The sequence below is a fragment of the Lepisosteus platostomus genome, chromosome 1 (genome assembly GCF_059453375.1).
Source record: "Lepisosteus platostomus isolate fLepPlt1 chromosome 1, fLepPlt1.hap1, whole genome shotgun sequence".
Classification (NCBI taxonomy): Eukaryota; Metazoa; Chordata; class Actinopteri; order Semionotiformes; family Lepisosteidae; genus Lepisosteus; species Lepisosteus platostomus.
The window spans coordinates 9,522,807-9,546,511 of NC_142611.1; the positions used below are offsets into that span (position 1 = coordinate 9,522,807).

The 23,705-nt window shown below is 35.1% G+C and overlaps 1 protein-coding gene across 1 annotated transcript in view; it reads left to right on the top strand.

The window, feature by feature from the left end:
- The window catches only part of LOC148677640 (phospholipid-transporting ATPase ABCA1), a 318,551-nt gene that overhangs the window by 260,541 nt on the left and 34,305 nt on the right, over positions 1 to 23,705 (top strand). The window contains exons 37-42 of the mRNA XM_088613916.1: positions 4,071 to 4,248; positions 4,918 to 5,033; positions 8,921 to 9,065; positions 15,032 to 15,155; positions 18,155 to 18,284; positions 19,014 to 19,134. Coding sequence (XP_088470042.1) covers positions 4,071 to 4,248; positions 4,918 to 5,033; positions 8,921 to 9,065; positions 15,032 to 15,155; positions 18,155 to 18,284; positions 19,014 to 19,134 — 814 coding nt within the window. The remainder of the gene's footprint in view (positions 1 to 4,070; positions 4,249 to 4,917; positions 5,034 to 8,920; positions 9,066 to 15,031; positions 15,156 to 18,154; positions 18,285 to 19,013; positions 19,135 to 23,705) is intronic.

Consider the following 23,705-nt stretch of genomic DNA (forward strand, 5'->3'; position numbering starts at 1 on the left):
CCAAGGTACTGTATAATAGTTTACCACCGAAAAAAGCAGGACAATTCTGGTGAATGTTTTCTGGGTGGATTTTATCTTTCTGCCACTGGCAACATTTTTATTTAAAGAGATGAATATTTACAGTACAATGTATTTTCCTAGGTCACAAAACAGCAGTACTGAAGTAATTTATAGAGTTGTCCTGGAATTTTAAATTGAAATAATTGGAATGTGTTTTATCAAGCATTGTGAGCACCTACAAGTAAGATGGGTGACTTTATACAGTATATTTATTGTTCTTATTTGTTCTGAATTCACTGTCATGGATTATAAATGCTAATTAATATTTCTCACTCAGATTTCAACTTACCCCATCTAGAACTGTCTGGAAAGGCCTATAAATCTGAAACATGGATTTGAGAATTTTAACTTTCTGCACCTTATGACCTTATGAGAAATATAAACTTATGATAGTAAGAGCATTAAACAATTAAAATGCTACAGATAAGCCAATTTATTTGGGGGCTTGTTTAATAAAATAGAAATCCATATAAGAAGTTGAAATATTCATTAAAACTGTCAATGATTTACTGGATTAAGTATTGAGTTTTTGCCTCTGTGACTACTTTGTTTATCTATGCTGCTAAGAGTTTGGTTAGCTCTTATGTTCTGGGGTTTTGTTTTACTGGGCGGAAGATGATATTTACATAAGGGAGAGTATTCTTTGTCATACTTTTTATGGTTTTTCAGCCTTTTCTCAATGAGTGAATATGTGTGGAGAGTTTAATCAATAAGATCTTGTACTACATTCCATACTGAAACCATATAAGAAATTAAATTCCATTTCACAATCTATTGTTTTCATTTTATAGTATTCCTTTTTTTCATTTAATTTTAGGATTTTAGGATGTTTCATTGAGAAAAATTAATGCATTCATGTTTTAAACAAAAATCAAAAGTATAGGGGAGGGACTATACAGTATGTCTGATCCCTTGTTTCCAAGTTTCATTATATTTTCTGTATTTTTGTTTTATATTTTTAAAATTAAATGCTAGAGAGCTTTAGTGGATCAAATATGCATTAGTCATGGTGAGCCAGTTTAAATAAACCTGTTGGAATTTGGAGCTACACACTGTGTAAATTATCTAATATTTATATGCCTTAATTGAATCCAGCTTGCAATGATAAATGCAGTACCTTGCACATGTTGGTAACTTATTTAATATGTTAATTACACAGCAGGTAGTCGGTAATGTCAGAAGAAATAGAGTGTGTACCTTCACTGCATGATTAAAATGCAGTTTTATTCATGCCTAGTTAAGTATACACCACAAGGGCATTTCAATGGTAAAATGTTTAGGATTATTTAGGATTTCTTATGTACAGTAACTTCAATTTCAGATAAACTTTAAAAGACATACAGTGGACTAAATGTCTCCTAAAAGACAATGAATGAAAATCTAAGGATACAGTGTGACTGTGGGGTGTAACACAAGAAAATTAGGAGAGAGTTTGAATCTGGCTTTTTTTCTCTTCTTTTTTCCTTTTAATAAAATCATAGTTACATATCAGATCCTCAGAATTACAAGGTAGGTATTAGAAGGTACAGTAATTACTGTATCTGCCAGTGCAATGACTTTATGAATATCCCTTGCCAAGGCAACATTCCGTGTTCTTTCAAGTTTCTCTTTGAAAAACACTGAATATAAAATATTCACACATACCTCTTTATTTTTGTTAAACATAAATTAACAGAAAAGCTTATTATTGCATTAAAAATTAAGTGACAAGGAATGGAGCCATAGTTAAATGGCAACAGAATATACAAGAACTGTGCTAATGCTGTTGAGTGGTAATGTTCTAATTTTGAAAGTGGTGTTTCATATTGAAATTGTATCACTTGATCTATAGTTCTACAGAGCTTTTTTACAATTTCAGTGATACTGTATCTTAATTTGATATCTTAAATCATTTTATGAAATGCATAAACCCTGAGGATTTATAAAATAAGAAATTGCAAACAAATATTTAATTGCTACTACAGTGTGTGTAGGTTAATATTTTATCAATTTTATTAAACTGATTCTTAAAGGATCCTGTTGAATCATCAACAACATGACCTATTCCAATGACTATAGAATGACTATGGAATTGGTTCCAGACTTCCACACTTGAGATGTTAAGAAATGTGCTCCATTAACTGTCCTGAATGTTCCCAAACTGAATAATATTGACAGGTCATATGGTCCTTCTGTTAACCTGAATTTGAAACTGTCTCCTGGATTGATGTCTCAGTATATTTAAAACTTTTAATGCATCAGTCATATACAAATGGAATCCTCTACCTGGCCCAAGAAAAAACACATTTATTTTTAAGAATAAAATTCCTATTGTTGCCTTTCTAGCGCTACCTCTTGAGCAGGAATGTTTCTCTTGTAGCACCCAACATTAACTCAACATGATTAATGAGGCCTAATCAAGGCATCATATAAACACCAGAAGAAGGTTCCAGAGCCAAAATGTTGTGTTTCCTTTTATATCTTTCAACATGAAATAAACCTTTACTTGTTCCTTTGCATCTTGTAAACACTTCTTAAATACAGTATGTTGATTTTTACTAATGTAGAAAAGTATAATAATTTTAAGGAATGGATTGGGATGGGTGGTTTGAAACAAGCCCTTATATAGATGTTTAACCATATTTAAAAATAATTAAATCACAATATTGGACGAAAAAGAAAAACTGCCAGAGAGGCCTGACCACAGTAAGGTATTAGTATTTTCAGTGTGTTTTTCTTCTATGTGTGCTTGAAAACCACAAGATCTCAGATATATTGACCACTGGGGAACTAAAAAAGAAACATTTTTATTCAAACAGACTCGCAACATTTCGAAACTGACAGAATATTAAAACAGAAATGGCAACACATTCCAGAGTGCCACATTATATGACAAAGCTCATATGCTACCAAGACAGATCTTTTTTCTATGAGGTTATATCTCTTGAAGGTGGATACGTCAGAGAGCAATGAATATTAGTGGTAAGGTTGCTGCCTTAGGTGGATACATTTTTGTTTTTTTGGCAAATAATATTATTTTGTCATCTGATCCTGTAGAATATGTTCAGTTCTTTTATATGTACTGTATATAAAATACTTTTGGGCTATTTAGATTTAATTTTCCTGTGTGTCAGCTCTTCCCTCCCCGTCTTCATTAAATATTAGGTAACCTTGTGCCTACAGCCTACAGTGTGGTCAATAAAATGTAATGTTACACTGCCACTTCTACTTTGTTTTGCAGAAAAGTCATTAGAACGTTTCTTCTTTTGTGGATGTTTTATTTTGAAGAAAGTAATATACATTAATTCCATTAAGTAGAAAATAATGAGTAAAAATAATATGCACTGCACTGAAAACCTTTTGGAGAGTTTGATCCATTTGTTCTTTGTTCCATTAAATTATTAATGGAAGGGTTAATTTGCCAGGACATGGGATGATTTTTGTACTATTTATTACAGTTTAATTAAATTACATTTTTAGATTGTGTCCTTAATTTTAATTAAAAGAAAACTTTTGAAATTTCACATCACAATTAGCTAACTGAAAATATTAATTTGAGAACAAACCCTAACTGTGCTTTCTGTTATGATAAAATATTTTTATAAAGTGGAACTTTTTTCATGTTAATTCCCGCAACAGTATTCTAGCAACTTCTGTGGGCTATATTCAACTAATTTTCTTTGAAGAAGTTAATAGTAATAGTCAATAGTAATAGTTAATAGAAAGTACTGCAATTAAATTTTCAAGAAACTTAAAACAAGGTCTAATACAATCCTCAAATTGTCTTATTGTCCAAAAAATTCTCTGCACTTACAGTACTGTAGCACTGTGATCCATTCACCTGAAGCAGGTTTTAAATGCTTCCAATCTACAGTACTAGCAATAACAAATAATTGTGCCAAAGTAAGAGCAATAATTAATCTGAGCTCTCTATACTGGTTCACTCTGTTTTTTCCATCTGTTTTGACAGATATTGCTTGTAAAATGTCAAGCTTTCACTAAAGTGCTTGGGTTTTTTTTTCCTTTGGCAGGGCTACCACATCCACAGATGTCTTGGTGTCAATCTGTGTAATATTTGCAATGTCGTTCATACCAGCCAGCTTTGTGCTATTCCTGATCCAGGAGAGAGTCACCAAGGCCAAGCACCTGCAGTTTGTCAGTGGTGTGAATCCAGGTGTCTACTGGGTTGCTAACTTTGCTTGGGATATGGTAAGTGTTTCAATCCTTCTTCACTTCTTCAAATCCAGGAGAATGCAGTATGTCTCCAAATAAACTATCTGATTTGTCATGGTGTGTACTCTACTTCAGGGGCTTTTCAAATTGAATATACAAACAGTAAAAATGAATTATCATAAACCACCTGACTTCACCCTGGAGAAATTAAGAGAAATAAAGTATTTTGCCCACTGTGTTTTTCATCATTGTAATTAAAATGATGTAGCTGTCAGATTAACCTCAACATCACAATATCTCAAGTGTTGGCACTATCAGAAGAAAGTATAATGGTATTGTCGCAGATTTTTACCTATTTATTTTATATTCTGATACTGTATATCATTGAAATCATCTATAGCAAAGATTGAGGCACTGTTTTCATACAAAGACCCAAGAGTAATCTAACATTCCATATCAATGTTTCAAGGGTACCATTATATAATCAAAGACAGAGTAGAAATATAACTGAAAGACAACAAGGTTTCTTTTCATTTTTGCCTTTCTAAGAATTTAGTGTTTTATCTTATTTTACCAAGATAACATAACTGTTATTAAACTATTCATAAATGCAATGCTTAAGATAAAAATGAGAACTATTTTTGACAGCAGATTGTGCAGAATCATTGCCTAACGATGCAACGTTGTTTGTGGTTTCTTTTACAGTGTAATTACACCATTCCATGTTTGATAGTAATCGCCATCTTCCTGTGTTTCCAACAAAAAGCATATGTTTCACTTCAAAATTTGCCAGCACTGGTCCTTCTTTTAGTTCTATATGGGTAAGTCCCTGATATAAAAAACGGATAATGTGTCTACAGCAGTAGTAGTATCAACAACAGTAATAGTCATAACAACAACAATAATAATAGTCTAACAGTATTTATACTGGACACTTTGTGTTAATGCATTTTGCCTGCTTAGTGAAGTAGACAATGAAAAGTGGCTCTTCTTACAGTAATTATCTAAAAATAATAAGTAGACTTTTCAGACCACATATATTAAATAAGTTAAAAATAGTTTATTAAGATATTAAAATTAATCTGCATGACCCTGTATTGAATAAAGCACTTAGAAAATGGATAGATAAATGTTCATATATTCAAAATTCAAAAATATGTTCATGTTGTCTCCTACTGACTGTACAAATCCTAAAACAAATTCATTCAATGAAGCATAAAGGAGATGTGTGGCCTACCTCAGTGCTACATTTTCAGGACACTTACTGTACATAATCTGATGTTATCGGTGAACAGAAAGATCTAGAAAGTAAGATTTAAATGAAGAAGGAAAGTATAGTTTGCAGTACACTCATTTCAGGCTGTCACCCAGGTTATGATCTGCTCATTACATAGTCACAGACAAAGGTATTAATCATCCTCCTTAAAATAGGTGGGATTGAGCAGCCATTACTAGATAGTGTGAGGGAATGATGAGCTTGAAGATGACAATATTTTTCTCTTACACAAAGAGGAGTAAAACACACAAAACAGATGTTTCATCTTTTACCCAACCCACAGGGAACGAATTTGTACTCTTTCTGGTACACAGTTATCTGTAACCTAAGATGATGTTTATTCGCTCTTTATGCTTGTAGTCATTCTCTTAGTAGTTTTTCATCAGCAGGGATTTTCCAAGTTTAGTGATTTTACTAAAGGTGGAAAAGAGCAATTTCTTTAGGGAAAGTATGTCACCAGTAATATCCTGTGTAAAGGGTTACAATAGCCTGTATGTATATTAAAATACTGTAAGCATTCAGAATAAAACTTAATTTAAATGTTCATTTTTAATATTAGTAGGCAAAACTATAAATGGGCACATTCTTCACAGAGCTATGCAAAACAGAAATAAGGTTGATTTATTTTGATAGTGCCTGATGGTGGAACAGTGGTCAGGTTTGCTGTCTTGGAAATGAGACACTGGGTTCAATTCCTGTGGTGCTATCTGCAGGGAGTTTGTATTGTATATATTCCCTGTGTTTGCATGGATTTCCTTCCACAGCCCAAAGACATACTGACAGGTTAATTGGCTTGTAGGAAAACTATAGGTGTGAGGATGTGCATGTTTGCGTCTGTGTGTGTTACCCTGCGATTGACTGGCGTTCTGTCCAAGATGTATTCTGCCTTGCTTGTTAGGACAGCTCCAGCTCTCCCATGACCCAGGATTGCATAAAGTGGTTAGAAAATGGATGGATAGATAGATGGTAATGCATGAAACAATAGTGTGTGAAATGTTACTGCAATGGAGGTCATTTCTATAGCCTCCTTTCTTGAAGTTTGTAGCAATCATAGATTGTTAAAAATAATTTGAGATTATCTGTTCATTCAAGATCTGTATGATGAGAGCATAAAAGGTCAGCAAGAATCCCTTCACCTCCTACTGGTTTGTTTTTCTTCGTTTATGTAAAGGTTTTCTTCACCTCACTAAGCATTAGTACAGTTGCTTGTCTCTGTGTGTTATAAGGTGGAAGTGATTTCTGTGGATTCTTGTTGGAATAGATATTCAAAATGCTCCTTCGAATGGCCATTGACTGCTTTGCTTTTCTTGACCAGGTGTCCTCCTTCCATAGGCTACAAAGGGATTGATCCTTAGGCAATAAGGCCATAAACAGTCCTTACAGTTGTGAGGAAACTACACATACCTTTATGTCTATAAGATGTTAAATTATCTTTACTTCTTGTTCTTCTTGTTACAGGATAGCTTTTAATAAACCAACAGCTTTACTAGTTGGTGGACTGGGTTCTTTTGCTTGGACTTTGGGTCACTCTGCAGACCCTCAATAAACCCACTGATTACCATCTTCCCATACTGTATGATATGATCGATTTTCTTCTGACCCTTTTCCCAATGCAGTTTTGAAACCCTTCATTTGACAAAATGGCCCATTAAGATATTCCACTATCCTTTAACTTCTGTCTCTTCAGCAGTGCCTGAATTCATCATCTGTAACGTGTCTCCTTGCCAAGACAAGGAGGTAGATAAGAAAAAATTAAATAAATTCTAATCCCAAAGAATTAAATAAATTTCTTATTTTGGGTCTTAACTATTTCAGTGATTATGTCACTCCCTCTACGTCTAGAGGGCGCTCCTACTCTGTCCAGTTCCTAGTTTCCCTGCGCTTTTCTTGTCCTTCTAGTGTGTCTTTGTGTGGGGCTGTATATTTCTGTGTCACCCTTTGTTCCTTGCTCAACAAGCAGTACGGATGTCTTGAGACCCACTTAGCACCAGGTCGTCTTCTCCGCTCCTGGGGGCGTAGGTTTCTTCCCGACATCGTCTGACCCCCTGAGCCCTGGCTTACCTCCGTGTTTCCCCTTTTGCCACTTTGCAGAGGGTCTTTATTGCTCTCCTGACCATTCCACGCAGACTCGTTAATTTAGCCAATACTGTATGTCTTCAGGAAGAAGTGAGCAAATGTATGTCTGCTGAAAGAATAGAACAGACACTTATTTAGTCTACAAAACTGAACAATCTTTTCATTTCTTGTTAAATAGTGTTCCTAGGCTGTTATTATGAGAAATACAAAAATGTGGCTTCAGTGATAGCCCTGCCTTTTGTTTGTTTTTGTAGCTCAGGAGCACAATAACACAGTAACCAGGAACTTTGGCAGAAATGTTAATAAAAAAGACTAACACTGAAATTACACCCCACAACAGTTTGCAGTTTCCAGTAATTAGCTCTAGTCTCTTCAGCAAACCCATCAAATGCTGTACCTGAACTCTGACCTTAAATCAGATTTTTATGGGCTTTAGCTGTTGTATCTTAATAACAGCATCACCCTTCCTCAAGGGATATAAAATGCTTTCAATTAAGCTTCTGCAGTAAATTAGAGATTTTATTCTCAATAGGTCACTTGCTACATGATCAGAAAAGCTGTTATAGATTTCAAGGATTCAGTAGATAAGTAGAATTTCTAATCCATGTTAAAAACTCAGAAGCTAAAGTATATATATTATTTTAAGGAAATAATCAAGTCAGATGATACAAAATATAGAAAAAAAATAGTTATGAGCAGAAAAAATCAAATTATTTAATAAAACAGGTTCATGTAATTATTTGTAATACGTTCTTAACTTACAACAAATTATGTGAAATGAACACTTGGCTGTCAATATTACAAAAACAATAACTGTATAAATTATGTATATTATTGACTCTACAATTTTTAGATTAAACTGGGCAAATGTAGATCATTGGTAAAACTGTAAAAAAAGGTATCTTTAAATAGGTTCTCAGTCCAAAATATCAAGATGTCAATTATGCCACTTAAGCAGAAACAGTCTAAAACGTAATTCCAAAATCACCTTAAAAAAGGGCACAAATGAAAGAGGCCAATGGACCCATTTTTGTTTGCGTAGTTCCTGGTAGTTGACAAAACCAGCCTCAGCATCACAGCTGAATATATTTTTCACATATTCTACAACCTTTGTGTAAATTGCCTCCTGTTCTCAATCTTAAATGCACTTCCAATTCGTTTACACATTTGTCTTCTAAAGGAGAATTCTTTTAAGTACCTGTATTTCAGGTGCTGTATAACTATAAATATACCTTGATAAAGGGATATGATGAGAATTAGTCAAACCTGTTTTTTTTTCCTCAAAAGTTTGTTTTCTATTTCATTCTTCTACCCAAATGCATTGCAGATCATTTGTGCCACATGTATGTTTTTCAGATGGTCAATCACTCCATTGATGTATCTAGCTTCATTCATCTTCAGCGTCCCTAGCACGGCCTATGTTGTACTGACATGTGTCAACCTCTTCATTGGAATCAATGGGAGTGTGGCAACATTTGTAATGGAACTACTTAACGACAAGGTGAGAAATGATCCCCTACTACCGCTGCCAGTTAATTTTAGATTATAATGTTTAGTGAAGCTTCCAATAAAGCATCTTGAATTGAAACAGGAAATGTACAAAAAGGTCACATTTCTTTTCAACGTACAGTAATTAGCTATGTTCGTATCTCTTAAATAAATACACTTTAATTATCAAACACAGTTTGAAAGTGCACTGTGGCTCCAGTGGTAAGATTAAGCATCTTAACACATTCACTTCGAGGAGATGACAAAAAAGTCTCAAACAGTAAAAGAAAATGGAAGCACATCTTTTCATAATCTCTTCTATTCAAGACTAAGCAAGTGATTTTCCTTTAACTTGAATAAGAAAAATAATAAGCATCAAAGGCAATGTATACTTTGAATTTAATTTACTTTGATGATTAAATTGTCTAACCGCAAAACAGTAGGTCCCAGAAGTGTTTTTTCCTTAAGTCCATATACAGTATGTACCTCAAAGCTGGTGTAAAATGCAGCTCAACAATCAGAAACAAAACTCAACAGAGCAGAAACAATGGTCACTAATTAAATTATTACAGTGACAGTCTGCAATACTGTCTTGTAATACAAGAAATAAAATCCTGAAATTCCCTAGCAGCAATACAAGGAGATGAAAGCCTAACAAAAATTTTATTTTCAGTAAGAAACATTTTCAAAAGAACATTTTTACATTGATTTTCTTAACTAGTTATTGACCATAAGTGTATCTTTTGAAAGAAGGTACTGTACTGTACATAATAAGACACGGTGGTTATACTGTATGCTGTAGTGAGCAAGCTTAGTGGAACCAGCAAACCCAGTATTGCCATATTCTTGGCATTTTGTTGGCTGTTCTTCTTGTAATTATATTTTAGTGCTGGGTTATTATCTCTTCTCCTTATCACTTATACTGTACAGTATGTTTTTCCTTTCTGACATAAATAATTCTCTGATCAATAGCAATCTTCAACAATATTTGTTAAGCAGAACTTAGGTTTGAGGCCCTAACCATTGTATTGGAAAAGAAAATTAATGATGTTAGTCACAAATAAATCTACATTTCCATTGAACTCAATGACATACAGTAAGATGGTTTACTAATGGAGGTTCAATCTGTTTTTCATCTCTTCTATAAAAATAATACCTGACAGAAAAAAGCAAGAACACTTTATGAATACCTTCTGGTGCTAATTATCTGTGAATGACCAAATGGTCTCACAATCTGTAAAAAATGCAAATAAACAGGTTGTCACATGTATTTAATTGACTGATTCCTTTCTTATCTTACCAACAGTGTTTTTTTTTATCTGCTGGAACTAACTACCTCCATAAATTTATTTCCTGTGTGTACTACACCATTGTTTTCCTATTTGCCACAATAAGAAAGATCTGTTTTTCGACAGACATTAACAGGGTATTATCTTGCAGTCTCTCATTTTCAACAAGCTATTTGATTTTATTTGTATTTTTCCTGTCCCAGACTGTTAAGATATAGAAAATATTGAAAATCCTTCTTCAAAGGAAATGCATTTTAACTTTAAAAACTCTTGGATTGCTTTTTTGTCAGCATGTCTACATCTTTAAAAGAATTCCACTGGCACAGTGAGATGTGCCAGTGTGCCAAATTAAGTGAACAACTTAATTATAGTCTCTCCAGGTGACACATATTTTTTTCTTTAACCTCACTTCCCCCATCCTACCATGTCTTTTAAAATTCCAAAATGGATTCATTTTACAATCTGTGTGTCATCAAAACACCTGTGGTATTTAACCTATCCCAAACTCCTTCTGCATTGTATTACTATCAGTGTATCTCTATAAGCCTTTTTCAATATGCCATAACAATATTCCTCTGAGAATATTGCATTTTTGAGTTGAGGACTACAGATTCCTTTCCTCTCTCATAATAGTTTAGTGTCCCTAAGCTATTTTGACATGAATAAGAATATGAATGGCAAAATGTATTTTGTGCATCAAATTTAATTTGAAATTATGTCAGTAGTTCCAACGCAAAAGGATGCCAATAGGAAATAAAGCGTTTGTCACTTTATCATGGCAGAATTTGACAAAGTCATTATCATGGTCTGTTAACAAAACAATCTACCGATGGTCTCTGCATACCTTACAATGTATTTGCTTGTGATTGTCATTATTAACTGAGTTCGGCCTCAACATGTAGTTCTGAGGGTCATAGTTTTTTTTTTTTATTGGTACCAGGTGGCAGAAAACAATACTCTCAACCATTAAAACCCCCAAACGTGTAATTCCAATTAATAAAAAAATAAAAGTTACAAAATTATCACATCAGTTTAAATTTTTAAAATCTTTTAAAATTCTTATGTTTCAGTTTCCTTAAAGATAACCAAGAGCTACAGTCACATATTCATATTTTTAAAATTTTCTGCAGTATGCATTAGAATTGTCATAATACCTTCAAACTCAATGCTACTAAAAACACAGTAGCATACAAATGCTTATGTGGAGCCTTACAAACAGCAAATGCCTCCCCTATGTGGGGGATTGCATTCAGTATTGAGTCTGTTGCATGAGTTATTTTAGATAGATCCTTGAGGAGTTCTGTAGATGAGTTCTAGGGGATTGCTAACCTCACATACACAGAGAAGTGCCTACAGATGAGATTATTTGTGACATGCTTTGTATTTTGTGTTCTTATTATTGGTACTGTACATGTAATTCTCAGCACCTGCAGCAAGTCTAGATAAACAAATCACTGCTAAAATGAACTTCTCTATGTGTGTCTGAAAAGTTGACCTGTAGCTTGAGAATAAAAAATAGCAGGTACTCGCACAGCTTCTGAATGTCCAGATTTTATCAAGGGGCAGATATTTTTCAATGATATTATTTCCCAGCCTGCTGATTCTATCAAACATAGCCCTGCTTGCATGTGTGAGATGGTGTCAAAAGCAATCCAACTTTCATGAATCACATACTCATACAGACAGACTATAGATTGACTGTGGATCAATTCACTACAAAACTGTCAGCACTGAGACTGCCTCTTATGAATTATGCCATGCCATTGCATTTTCTATTTTTATAATTGGTAATGAAAAGGCATGCAGTCAGCACTCATTTACGTGACCCTTCCTATCATGGGGTTTCCTGACAGAAGAATGAGTGTGATGATTTCATGAAAAGTCTAATATCTGCTGAACCAGGAAAAAATACTAAAGTCAGCTAGTACTGAAAGTGGAAGTGATGCAAATGCAAATACATACTGTACATTATGTATTTGATAAGCTCTTGTGAAACAAAAGTTAAACTTTTGCAGTGAAGGATTCTTTTAAAATATGGAGATTAAATTACAGCTCAAATATATTCAAAGCTATAAGCTCTTTTGAAGCTTCACTACACAGCTGCTAGGCAAATATGTACAGGTACCAACAATTTTATTTAGTAATGGACTAACTTCACAAAACCCTCAAAATTCAGTAAATATGACGGGCAGTTAAGATTTGTTTTCACTATTCATTTCACTTCTCTTAAAGCTTTCCTTTAGCAGAAACCATTGTAATAAGGCTTTTTAATCCAGGCTCGCAGAAGTGCAGTATCTTATACTTTTTATTCCTGCTGCACTCACAGTTTCAAAGCTTCATTCTTAGCTGAACCTGAAGTTTATGAAGAAACCTATAGATTGTGCATTAAATGTATGAGTTGCAATCTTCAAATCACAAAGTTTCTCATCTTCAAATATTTAGGAAATTAAAAAGAATAAATTAATATACAGTATACTGTATACAGTATATTTTTATTGGTAGGAAATTATTGCCATATCAAGAACAGTATTTCTACTGTAAGGTATTTTATAAATTTGAGTTCTGCACATGTGTGCCTTTAGACAGAGGTCTGCCAAAGCATTCCTGCTTTGTGTATTTTCTTTAACCATGGCAAATTTGACTGGTGGTTAAACAGGATAACGTTTGGTCTCATTCCAAAGGTTTGAGATATCACTCTTGTTCTTTAGTTTCATTGTAGTACACGATAAGCAACCAAAACCAATTAGAAAATGCATTTAGGAATGTTTATTGAGGAGGCATAAGAAGCTTTGGCTTAACCCACTTGGTTGAGGGCTAAACACCTGGCTGTAGGACGAGGAAGTTAGGAATCCCATAGAGAACAGATAATTTAATCAAGAGGTAGTTACAAAGATATACTGTAGATGGGGTGGGGGAGGGATGTTTTATTGATTTTTCTTTGCTTTTCTCTAGTCCTGGTGCCCCGGCTAGCTCCGTTGGTAGACCATGAGACCCAGTCTCAGGGTAGGGGGTCTGTATCCCATGTTGGGTGTCAGCTTCTCCGTGTTGGAGGTTGGACACAAGGCTAACAACCCTGTCCTGTACAAAAACGAATGTAATGGTAAAAGCAACAGGATGTTGTTGCCCCTGCATGCTGGAAGGAATAATGGGCAAACATCCATCCATTTTTGTAGGCTTAGTGCATTTGTTTACAATGAGAAATGAATCCTAAAAATGAAGGACAGGAGTCAAATTTTAATACCCAACTTACCTTATTTTCTACTAGTTTTGTCCAATACAAAAGTAGTCTCTTTATGCTGCATAATTATGTACAGTATAATTACATATAGAATTAATATTAATTCACTATAATATTATTATATTAAGTTCATATCCTGGTTTGAAATGTCTACATTTTGAACTCAAATGTTTAAATGTTCAGCCTGAAACTATTGTAAGAATTTGAATAAATACAGTAGGTGACAACAGAAAATGACTCCTTAATTTGCTTTTGTGACAATTAGTACATTGGAATGTAATAGATAGATAGATAAGACTTTATTGATCCCGAAGGGAAATTACCTCTGCACCAAATTTGCATTGCATTTATGCAACTAGTGCAAGGGAATTGTGGATCAAATGATATACAGTATAATAGCTTACCTACCTCAGCAATAAATTACAGTCTGCTTTAAGTCAAACAGATTTCCTATATCTTGTGCTGTAAGGTACATGATTATGAATCTAGTCTTTTCAGTCATTTTTTCCTTGTAATCTGTGACTGCAGATGTCCACCATAGCGCTTTACTATTGAAAGGAGAAAAGACCCACAGAACAGTAGCTTTTCTGAATGCCGAATTTTAACTTAATTCCAGAAAGATGTGCTTATAGATAGAATCAGAAAGAACAACAGGCAACAGTCAGTCAGAACATGAATATCTGGCATCACAAAATCATGCTGTAGCTAAAGGTTAATAAAAGTAAAACCATATATTCTTCTGTTCCGAACATGCTCTTCTGAAGATAGACCTGAAATTAAATGCATGCATAATACATGAACTTTCTTTGAACACGAACATGACCCTGAAACAGAAGTGCCATTATTGTTTGTTTAATAATGTAAGTGGTCTTCAAATCCGTCTAGGAGCTTCCAGCCGTGGACTGCCTTTCATTTCTACTTCATTAAAGTAATTAAGGCCTGTGTGCTCAGAAGTGTACCTCTGTTCATTAGTTTCTGCAGGATAGGGAACATTTCAGCATATAGCATAATCATAAAAGCTTCATCAGAAATAGCTCCAACACCCCTGCTAACCTGGAAATTAAACATAGTTAAAGAATAAAATGATCTTTCCTAAGATGATGCATGATTTACCAAAATCCAGTTTTGTCACACCTGTTAGGAGAATGAGGGAGACAGGTCTGACTAATTTTTATTTTTTTAATAGAAATTTCAACTGAGATGCTGCTATTAAGATAAATCTCATTCAGTTGGTGTTTTAGAATGCAGCTGTAATTCTAAGTGTTCTCTGCAGTATAATTATCCAGCATGTATCACAGTAACATAGAGGCTAATCTCTTATCAGTGATTAGCTCATTTCCTCCTCTCCCCTTAAGCCACTTTGCTTCTGTATCTCTGAGGGGCAGGTATACAGTAGATGGGTAGGAACTATGATTGCTCTGCATGTGACAGTAAAACCTTTTTTTTTTACAGAATATTGCCCAGATCAATGACATTGTGAAGCAGGTTCTGTTGATTTTCCCACATTTCTGTCTTGGAAGAGGGCTTATTGACATGGCCAAAAACCAGGCAATGGGCACAGTTTTTGAAAGGTTTGGTGAGTTTTGCCTTGATAAAGGCATTATTTTATGTATCTAAGGGTTCGTTTAGAAAAAAAAAGGAAAAGGCTTTAAATAGCTTAATTAGACAAGGGCATCGTTTCTGCATTCTTTACCAAATTATGCATTCATGGCAGTGTTAAGACCAACATACAGTACAGTAGATGTACTATAAGTAGAAATTAACAAAAGGGTAAAATTTGTATTCATAACTTTAATTTTCCTTTCTCTGGAGGTCCATGCAAAGTATTCTAATTCAGGCAGTGGGACTGCAATTGTGAATTGCTACCTCTAAGTGCCACAGCATTACAGACATTTGCTTCTTTCAGGTCCTTTTTTCCTTAGTTTTCAAGTGATCATTAGGCACAATCAAAGTAACAGTTAAGGTGCTGGTTGTGTCAAAGTTCTGCAGTACCATGAAATACTGGAAGCTGTGTGGCTTTGCACTAGAGCCTCTTTCTCCCATCAAATAAACAGTATGAGGTTAGTACGAAAAGCCCGCTTTTGTCTTTGGACACACAGTGATAGTGTCCAAATAGTTAATGTATCAACATCTGTCAGTTTTTGAAATTCAAATTTGTTAGATGCTTATGCATGCTCATCTACCGCAGCACCTTGAAATGTCTAGGTACTTTATACTGCATGCCACTGATGGCTAAGTACCTTTATTTATTTCTAAAGAAAGGAAACATACAGTACTCCATGACAGGCAACCAAATATATTTTATAGCAATGATATGGCAGGGAATTACTGTCTGAAGATTCATTTGCTGGCAGTAAGCATGACAGGAAAGCAATCATAACTTAAAAGCCTTGTTGGGAGAAAGCCTGTTCACAAGAAAATGAAAATAACTCCTGCCTTTCCACTCAACAAACATGGAGACGACTGATCCTTAGACATCAGTCGTGTAAGGATTAAGGGTAAAAAAAAATCTTTCTGATGGTGATGTTGCGTGTAACCCTGCTCTCCACATCTGCTGTTTTGATCATGAATAGGTTGACAGACGTCTTAAGTAAATGAATATCAAAATGTATAGAAGAGTGGGAAATAAAATGTCGAATCATCATACTGTACATATAATATTGAGCGTAAAGAAGGTTTACTAGCTATTTTTCCTTTGTTGACACTCCCACACTACATTTGTGCCAGAAGTGGAGTGAAATATCCCACAAACCAGGATTGCTGATGGAGTCAGTGAATCACTGCTTTGTACAGTATAAGACAAAGTGTGTAAGCACTACATTTTAACCCCACTCATATACAGTATTTCAGGCATTTCAGAGGGGATATTTATGAATATTCCTCCATGAAGAATTATTAAAGTCTTTTATGCTCTTTGGTTTCCATTAGTGAACTGCCACCTTAAGTTAGAATCACAAAAGATCAATCAGATTGAGGCCTGAAGAATGAGATGGCCAGTTAAACATGTATTTTGTGTGATCCACAGCTTTGGATGTACGCTGTGGATCACTGCCATGCTGAAAAGTCAATTTTTGGCCAGGATTGAGCTTTTTGGCAGAAAGAACCTGGTGTCTGGCCAGAATATCTGGGTTCGAGTTGGAGTTCATAATTTTCTCTATCTTGACAAGGCCTCCAGAACACATACTGTAGATGCAACATAACCCCAAAACATAATACACCCCCCTATCACTGTATTTCATAGTTGGCATGAGTGTTTTCTCAATATGCACTTCACTTTTTTACACCAAGCAACAGGCTGATGTCCATGTCCAAAAAACCCAATTTTAATTTAAGACATTGTTTCAAATGTCATTCAAAAGTTGTTTAGCATGTTGGAGTCACCTCTTTTGCAGGTGGCCTTGTATTCCGATTTCATTAGTGGTATGAATACATTTTGAGGGGATTGTGTTTTTCCTCAAGCTTTATGAATACTCCAGCTCTTTTGTAACAGTGTGGTGTGTTATCATGCCATCTTTATGATTTTCATTTGAAGTTGGATAAAGAACAGCTCTCTGAGCGATTGCACATACACTGTATTATACAGATATTTCTTTATCTACAGTAAATGCATAGAAAACAGATTAGTGCATGAATCCATGAGGAATACAGCAAGTTGCTAGAGGTGGTCACCATGTTACCTATTAATAGTGAAATACTTCTTCTGGAAGGTACAGTATCTTATACATGAATGAGCTCAAAATATATAGGTTTTCAATTTCTGCTTTTTCATTAGTGTTAGAAGCTTCCAATTACCTATAACAATATATTTACAGTATATCAAATTTACTCTGGTGATCTGTTTTGGAATATATATATTTCTTTCTGGCATGGTTATACGGAGTGGTGGCTCTGTGGCTAAGGATATGCGCCTTTGACTGGAAGGTTGCTGGTTCAAATCCCACGGCCGCCAGAGGAATCCTACTCTGTTGGGCCCCTGAGCAAGGCCCTTAACCCTAACTGCTCCAGGGGTGCTGTACAATGGCAGACCCTGTGCTCTGACCCCAAGCTTCTCCATGTCTGTGTCTCCATGGAGAAAAGCTGGGGTATGCGAAAAGACGAATTCCTAATGCAAGAAATTGTATAGGGCTAATAAAGAAACATTACATTATTACTATATATCCATCCATCCATTTTCTAACCTCTTTCTTCAATACAGAATTGCAGGCACTAATTAGAATACACCATGGATAGCACACCAGTACATTGCAGGATATACACAGACGCAAACACGCACACATTCACACCAGGGCCAATTTTCCCAGAAGCCAATTAACATACCAGTGCTGTATGCGTTTGGACTGTGGGACTGTGGGATACTGGGTTTTCTATGAGCCAAAAAACGATCACGTGGACATCAGATAATCAGGACGGAAACTCAATAAGCCACTTTGCATGGTTTATTGTGATGTAAATACCCAATATTCTCCTTCAAGGCTTTTAGTAAGACTGCAATTACAAAAAATGGTTGAAATGTTTTGGTGTGAAAAAGCAGGTTATGTAGCACCCTAACTGTTTTTTCAATTGATTTGTTTTCAGGTGAAGACCGCTTCCGGAATCCTCTGGACTGGGACATGGTGGGGAGGAACCTCTTTGCAATGTGTATTGAGGGGCTTGTGTTCTTTGCCTTAACTCTTCTTATTCAGTATAGGTTTTTCTTTAAACCAAGGTAAGGAGAAAAGGATATCCTAGATGTATTGTACTGTTATGAACATTAGCCAGAATTAAAATCAATAACATAGATAAATTTTACAAAAAGAAATGCTCTTTGCACTACTGCTTCTGTTCCTTTAATCACTAAGTTTAGGAAATGTGGTATTCAGATGAATCCTGGTTTGTGAAAGTTTAATTAGCTTGAAAATCAATTGTTGTTATTATTATATACCATTTTATTTTTAGAAAATGAAGATCTCTAAATTTACTGTATTAGCCTGATTTCAGCACTGCAGAAACCATTTAGCCTACCTCTGTTGCTTGGGAACATTCTGTTGATTCATCCTATAATTATGAAGTCTAAAGACAACTGAGGAAAATTTGATTTAAAGTATCTTTAGGACAATTAATACATGAAAGGATGGAAATTATGTCAGATGAAGCTTAAACAAACAACTGAACAATTAGTTTTAAGCAGGTATGAGAGCCTGGCACTATCCTTGAATCCTCTACCACTCTACCACAAAAGGAACATACCAAAATAACAGATACATTGTTCATCAAAGACAGGTTTGTTCCCAAAGTGTTCAAGAAGTGTTCACCAGACTACAAAAACACATGGAGCTAAGCCAATAGAAAACACTGGTTTTCAATACCTATACTGTAGAATACTGAAAAAGTTAAGTTCAAATCTGAACTGAAATTGTCTATGCTGTAATGCTTTCTTACATTTCTGTAATCTTAGGGCAGTGGATGTAGTCGCACAACCTGTTATTGATGAAGATGAAGATGTCGCACGCGAACGTATCCGTGTGTTACAGAGCCCAGTTGAATCAGACCTATTGAGAATCTGTGATCTCACAAAGGTACTCAAAATTTGCTGGGATTATGTCTGTTTCCTTTCTTATTTACTGTTCTCTTGTCATGTTTTTGATGGATGTAGGAGGATATGAGCCATTGTTGTTGTGAGTTTTACAAAAAAGTTGCAGTACAAAAAAGTTGTTTTTCATCTAAATGATGGGATTGATAAATAAATTAATTTTGTCTCAGAATCAACAACCCACAGCTTGCTTTTCAAAAGCATGCATTTGCAACACTAAAGAATTTATCTGTATTTATTAAGTGAAAGATCAGAATAATTTCAGAAGTTCAATTTTTTGGTGTCAAGGAGGTATGGTTTTCACATCTTTATTAAATAATGAAATGGGATGTAAATAACAAAGTTCCATTTTGGTATAAGGATATACAGTAACCAAGGAGAAGGTTTGCTTCTTAATTTCTAGTCCCATGTGTATCCTCTTTCTGATTGCAGTTGTGGATACATGTTTACATACAGTATGTTTTGGGATTGTCCATAGGTTGTCAATTCTGGATATAGGTCTGGAATAATGCTGTTTGTCCATTATTCTGAAAAGGATATCTCCTGTTCAGATTCAGTAGTTTTGCTGGATGATGACCCTAATCTGGGTCTCTCAAAGCAGCAGAAACACTGTTGGGAACCTCCACATTCTCCCTTCAGCTGGCTCATCTTGATATTATCTAGAAAACTTTCTAGCATTATGATCCATTATGACAGCATGGATGCTGCACATTGGTGGCGCATTACCTGTAAAGCACTTTGGGTGGAGTGTCCAGAAAAGCGCTGTATAAGTGTAAAGGATTACATTTTAGGGATCCCCGTGTATAACCTTGGAGTAATGAGTAAGGGTGGCTCTTTTGGGGTGGAAATGGCTAATTCTGGATCCTGTGTGAAAATCACCAGATGGTGAAGGTCTGTCAAATGCTGAGATAAGACATGGTCAGCCTGGAAGGGAAAGTTGCCTTGCTGTTTCCTCGAGGAAGTGGACTTCTGCATTATTGTGATTTTAGATGAAAGTTGGACTGTACATTTGTTTTTTAACTGTTTGTGGTGTTGGCTGAGGGAACAGACACCAGGGAGTCATTGCCTTGGTGTTTTTACATCCAGGAAAAGTACTTTGGGATTAATCATCTCTGGTGTGGCATAAAAACATAGCTTGCAAAGATAAATGTCTTCCCAGTGGCAAGTCCTTGATCAATGCTATTAATTTTTGAAAACATAATAACCATTTTTTTTTCAAATCGATGTCTGAAAGTGTTTAATTGTATTTATAACAGAAACAAAGCTATACAGATACTGTATATTAATATTTAAGAACGTTTGGGGAAAAAAGTTACAGTCCTAGGCTACTTCATAAAGCCCACGTCTCTGTTTTTTTAAGAAGAATTAAGTCTATTTGATAAGGTGTAATGGTGTCTTTATTTTAGCTAAATGGTCACATTCCCACACACAACATTGAAGAGCTTTGATTTTGTTTAACAATAGGAAAACATAAAAGATCATTTTTTGGGCTATTAACTTTAATTTCTCCTTTCAGTAGCTGAAAATGCCAAACAGCACACAATTTGGAAGTTTATCTCTGTACATAGAACCAGGTGCATCAGTTTAGTTTGGATCTTGATCCTAATTCAAGTTAGGCTGAGTCAGCCTTGGGTACAGCTAAAAATGAACGCACTAGTGCTGTTTGCCTGCCAGCTATGATTGTGTGCTAATCACTCCTAAGATTAACAACCAGTGGAGACCAGATGTTGTAGCCCTGGGAAGCTGTCAGTAGGAGATTTCTCTGCTGGTTTACACATCAGTGGAAACTTTCAAAACTTTTTGAGCAGTTTTACTGGAAGGTACAGGAAAATGTGAACTGATAGCACAGAACAAATCAAATCTAACTTTCTACAGTTCACTGTGTGAGGAGGGATACTTTGAAAGAGTATGCCATAACAAACTATTGACTTTTCTGTAGATAATAAGTAACATACTGTAATCCTATACATTACTCCAAGTGATGTAAACATGTTGTATTAACTTACATTGGGAATATAGTTTATCAATCTGATACATAAAATTGTTATTTTTTCATTTATTTATAAATATAATTTCCATGTTATGTGGTACAAATTAAAATACAGAAGAGCATTACTGTACAGGTACTGTATTACCTGATTATTTTTGTTCAAAGTAGATGAGAAATCGAATAGTGTGGGGACAAAACTTAAATTTATTCAGCATTAGATTCCGTGTTCTTGGCTCATAGAGACAAGGAAACGCATCTTTACACAAAGATTTACGCTCAAACTCTAGGTACGATCAAGAAATATCTGAACAAAATCTATGATTCATTTAGTTGAATGAAATACTGAAATACCAAAAATGTCAGAAACAGCAACAAAACAGAAAGAAGGACCAAAAGGCTTTCTCTTCTTCTTGGGCTTAATTATGATTTGATTTTTTTTTTCTTTTAAGCACACATTTTTATTAATAAGAATTCATTTTTTCTCTCGACCCAAATCACTCCAGCCCCCAACATCAGTGGTGTCTCCCTCTGACTTTGTACCAAAGAATCCCTAAAGTCAAACAGCTGTAATAGGAATAAATATTCAATACAAATTAATTTTGTCATCAGCAGCATTCCAAGCCTCCATCTTCTGTCTGCCACCAGCCCCGTGGATCCATAGTAGTAAAACATAAATAACATCAAGACAAGATCCAGTAATGCCTGGGAAGGGAATATGGAGTCTCACAGGGTAGCATCAATAACTTTTTTGTTGCATTGAGACCTGCCAGGATTCTCGTCCTGCTGCTGTGAGATGCCAAGAATTAAGTTATTATTTAGCAAGAGTACTAGGAAAGAGCAAGGATCACTCTTATCTAGAATGGTGACAAAAATGAAAAAACTTTACCATGTCTGGGCACTCCACAAATGTCCCCAAGGTCCCCCAGAGAGTGTACATAATAGGCTAGGACAGGTTTCATATGATGTTGTCTATCAGGGGCTGCTATGTTAAGGACACAGCTCAATGAGAAAGAATTTTCAGAAGCCTAATGTATATATATATAGTGCCAGAAATTTTCTTCATCTTTAACACTTACTGTAAATCCTTATTTCAAATAGTAACAGGTTTTGTCCCTGAGATCCGATATACAGTAGTATGCATGCATCCCCCCAGGGATCACCATATAATATAGACACAAGTAAAAACAAGAAAGAAGAACGAGGAAAATCATATTGAGATTGCAAGTCTTTGGAATGAGCAAATCATCATTCTACTGTAAATCGCTGCTAGAATGTGAATGTCCTAATTTTTCAAAAGTGGAAAAGAAAAAGAAACTCTTTATAGGTAAATGATTATCGAAAATAGGAAAGTGAGAATATCATGTCTTTTGGGATTTTGTGGATTTTTCCACTAAATGCCAGTGTGTAATTAAGTGTGTAATTATGGTGCCAAAACACAATTTAAAATGCATAAGGGGAATACAAGTATGAATTAAATGTTGAAGTCTGTATTGAGAGACCAGACTTTCTTCAAGTGAGTGCCAAGATACAGGCACGTCAGGATTAAAACAGGCAGACAGTGATTGCAAAACAAACTAGTAGAAATAAAAAAAATAAAGTCTGACACAGCTAGGATCCCCTCAGACCTTTCACTCTTCAGAATGTGTGAACGCTGCAGAGTATTTAATAAGCAGCTGCTTCCCTTTTCATATGAATTTAGATTCTAAAATGCAATCAAACTCAATACCCTAAAGAGGAAAAGAAAGGAAGCATACAGCTAAAAAAGCAAGAGACCACATTCATTTCTATTACAGAGACATGTCAGAAAATGAGTCCATCTGTTCGAGTCAGCTTGATTTGAAAATAATATGTTTGCTGGGATGGCATGTAATGAAGAGTAAATCTCAATAACAAGGTATCTGAAGTATTCAACCACTGGCACCCTTAGAAGAAGACGTGTTTTCTCCACTGCAAAATTTAATGGCAGTAATGCAGAACTGGAACACTATTGTACCCAAATAAAGCACTGAAATCTTTAAAAATAGCCAGGCAGTACCTGAAAAACATATTTGCATGGTACAATATATCATCAGCATGGAGCAATACAAAAAGTTTAGTATTGTTACCAGAAATATGGGTTCAAACAGCAGTACATTTCCAAAAACAATACAATTGACAGTTTGATGACATTGTTAGCTGGTGTAAAGTTTTTTTTCCAAAAAACCACCTCAGCATATTTACACTTGAAAATTTAGACCAGAATCCTGTTTCTTGTTTGACAATAGTTTTTTAAACACTGCATTACTGATGCTGAAATGCCATTGCCAATTTGAATTGCCTAGTAAAGTTCCATTATGTTGCGTAGAAGAAAAGGTTTGGGTGAAAAGAGGACTTAAAAATCAGCCCTTGTAGCATAATTATTGGTGCAAGCCTGTTATATTGTTTTTGTTTATACTCAGATCAGTCTTAGGCAAATGTTTCACAGAAGCAAGATGCCTTGATAATGAACCTTACATTCAGCAGCGCACTAGCGACACTGAACAATACTGTTGAGTGACAGCCTGATCAATAAACATGGTACCACAGAT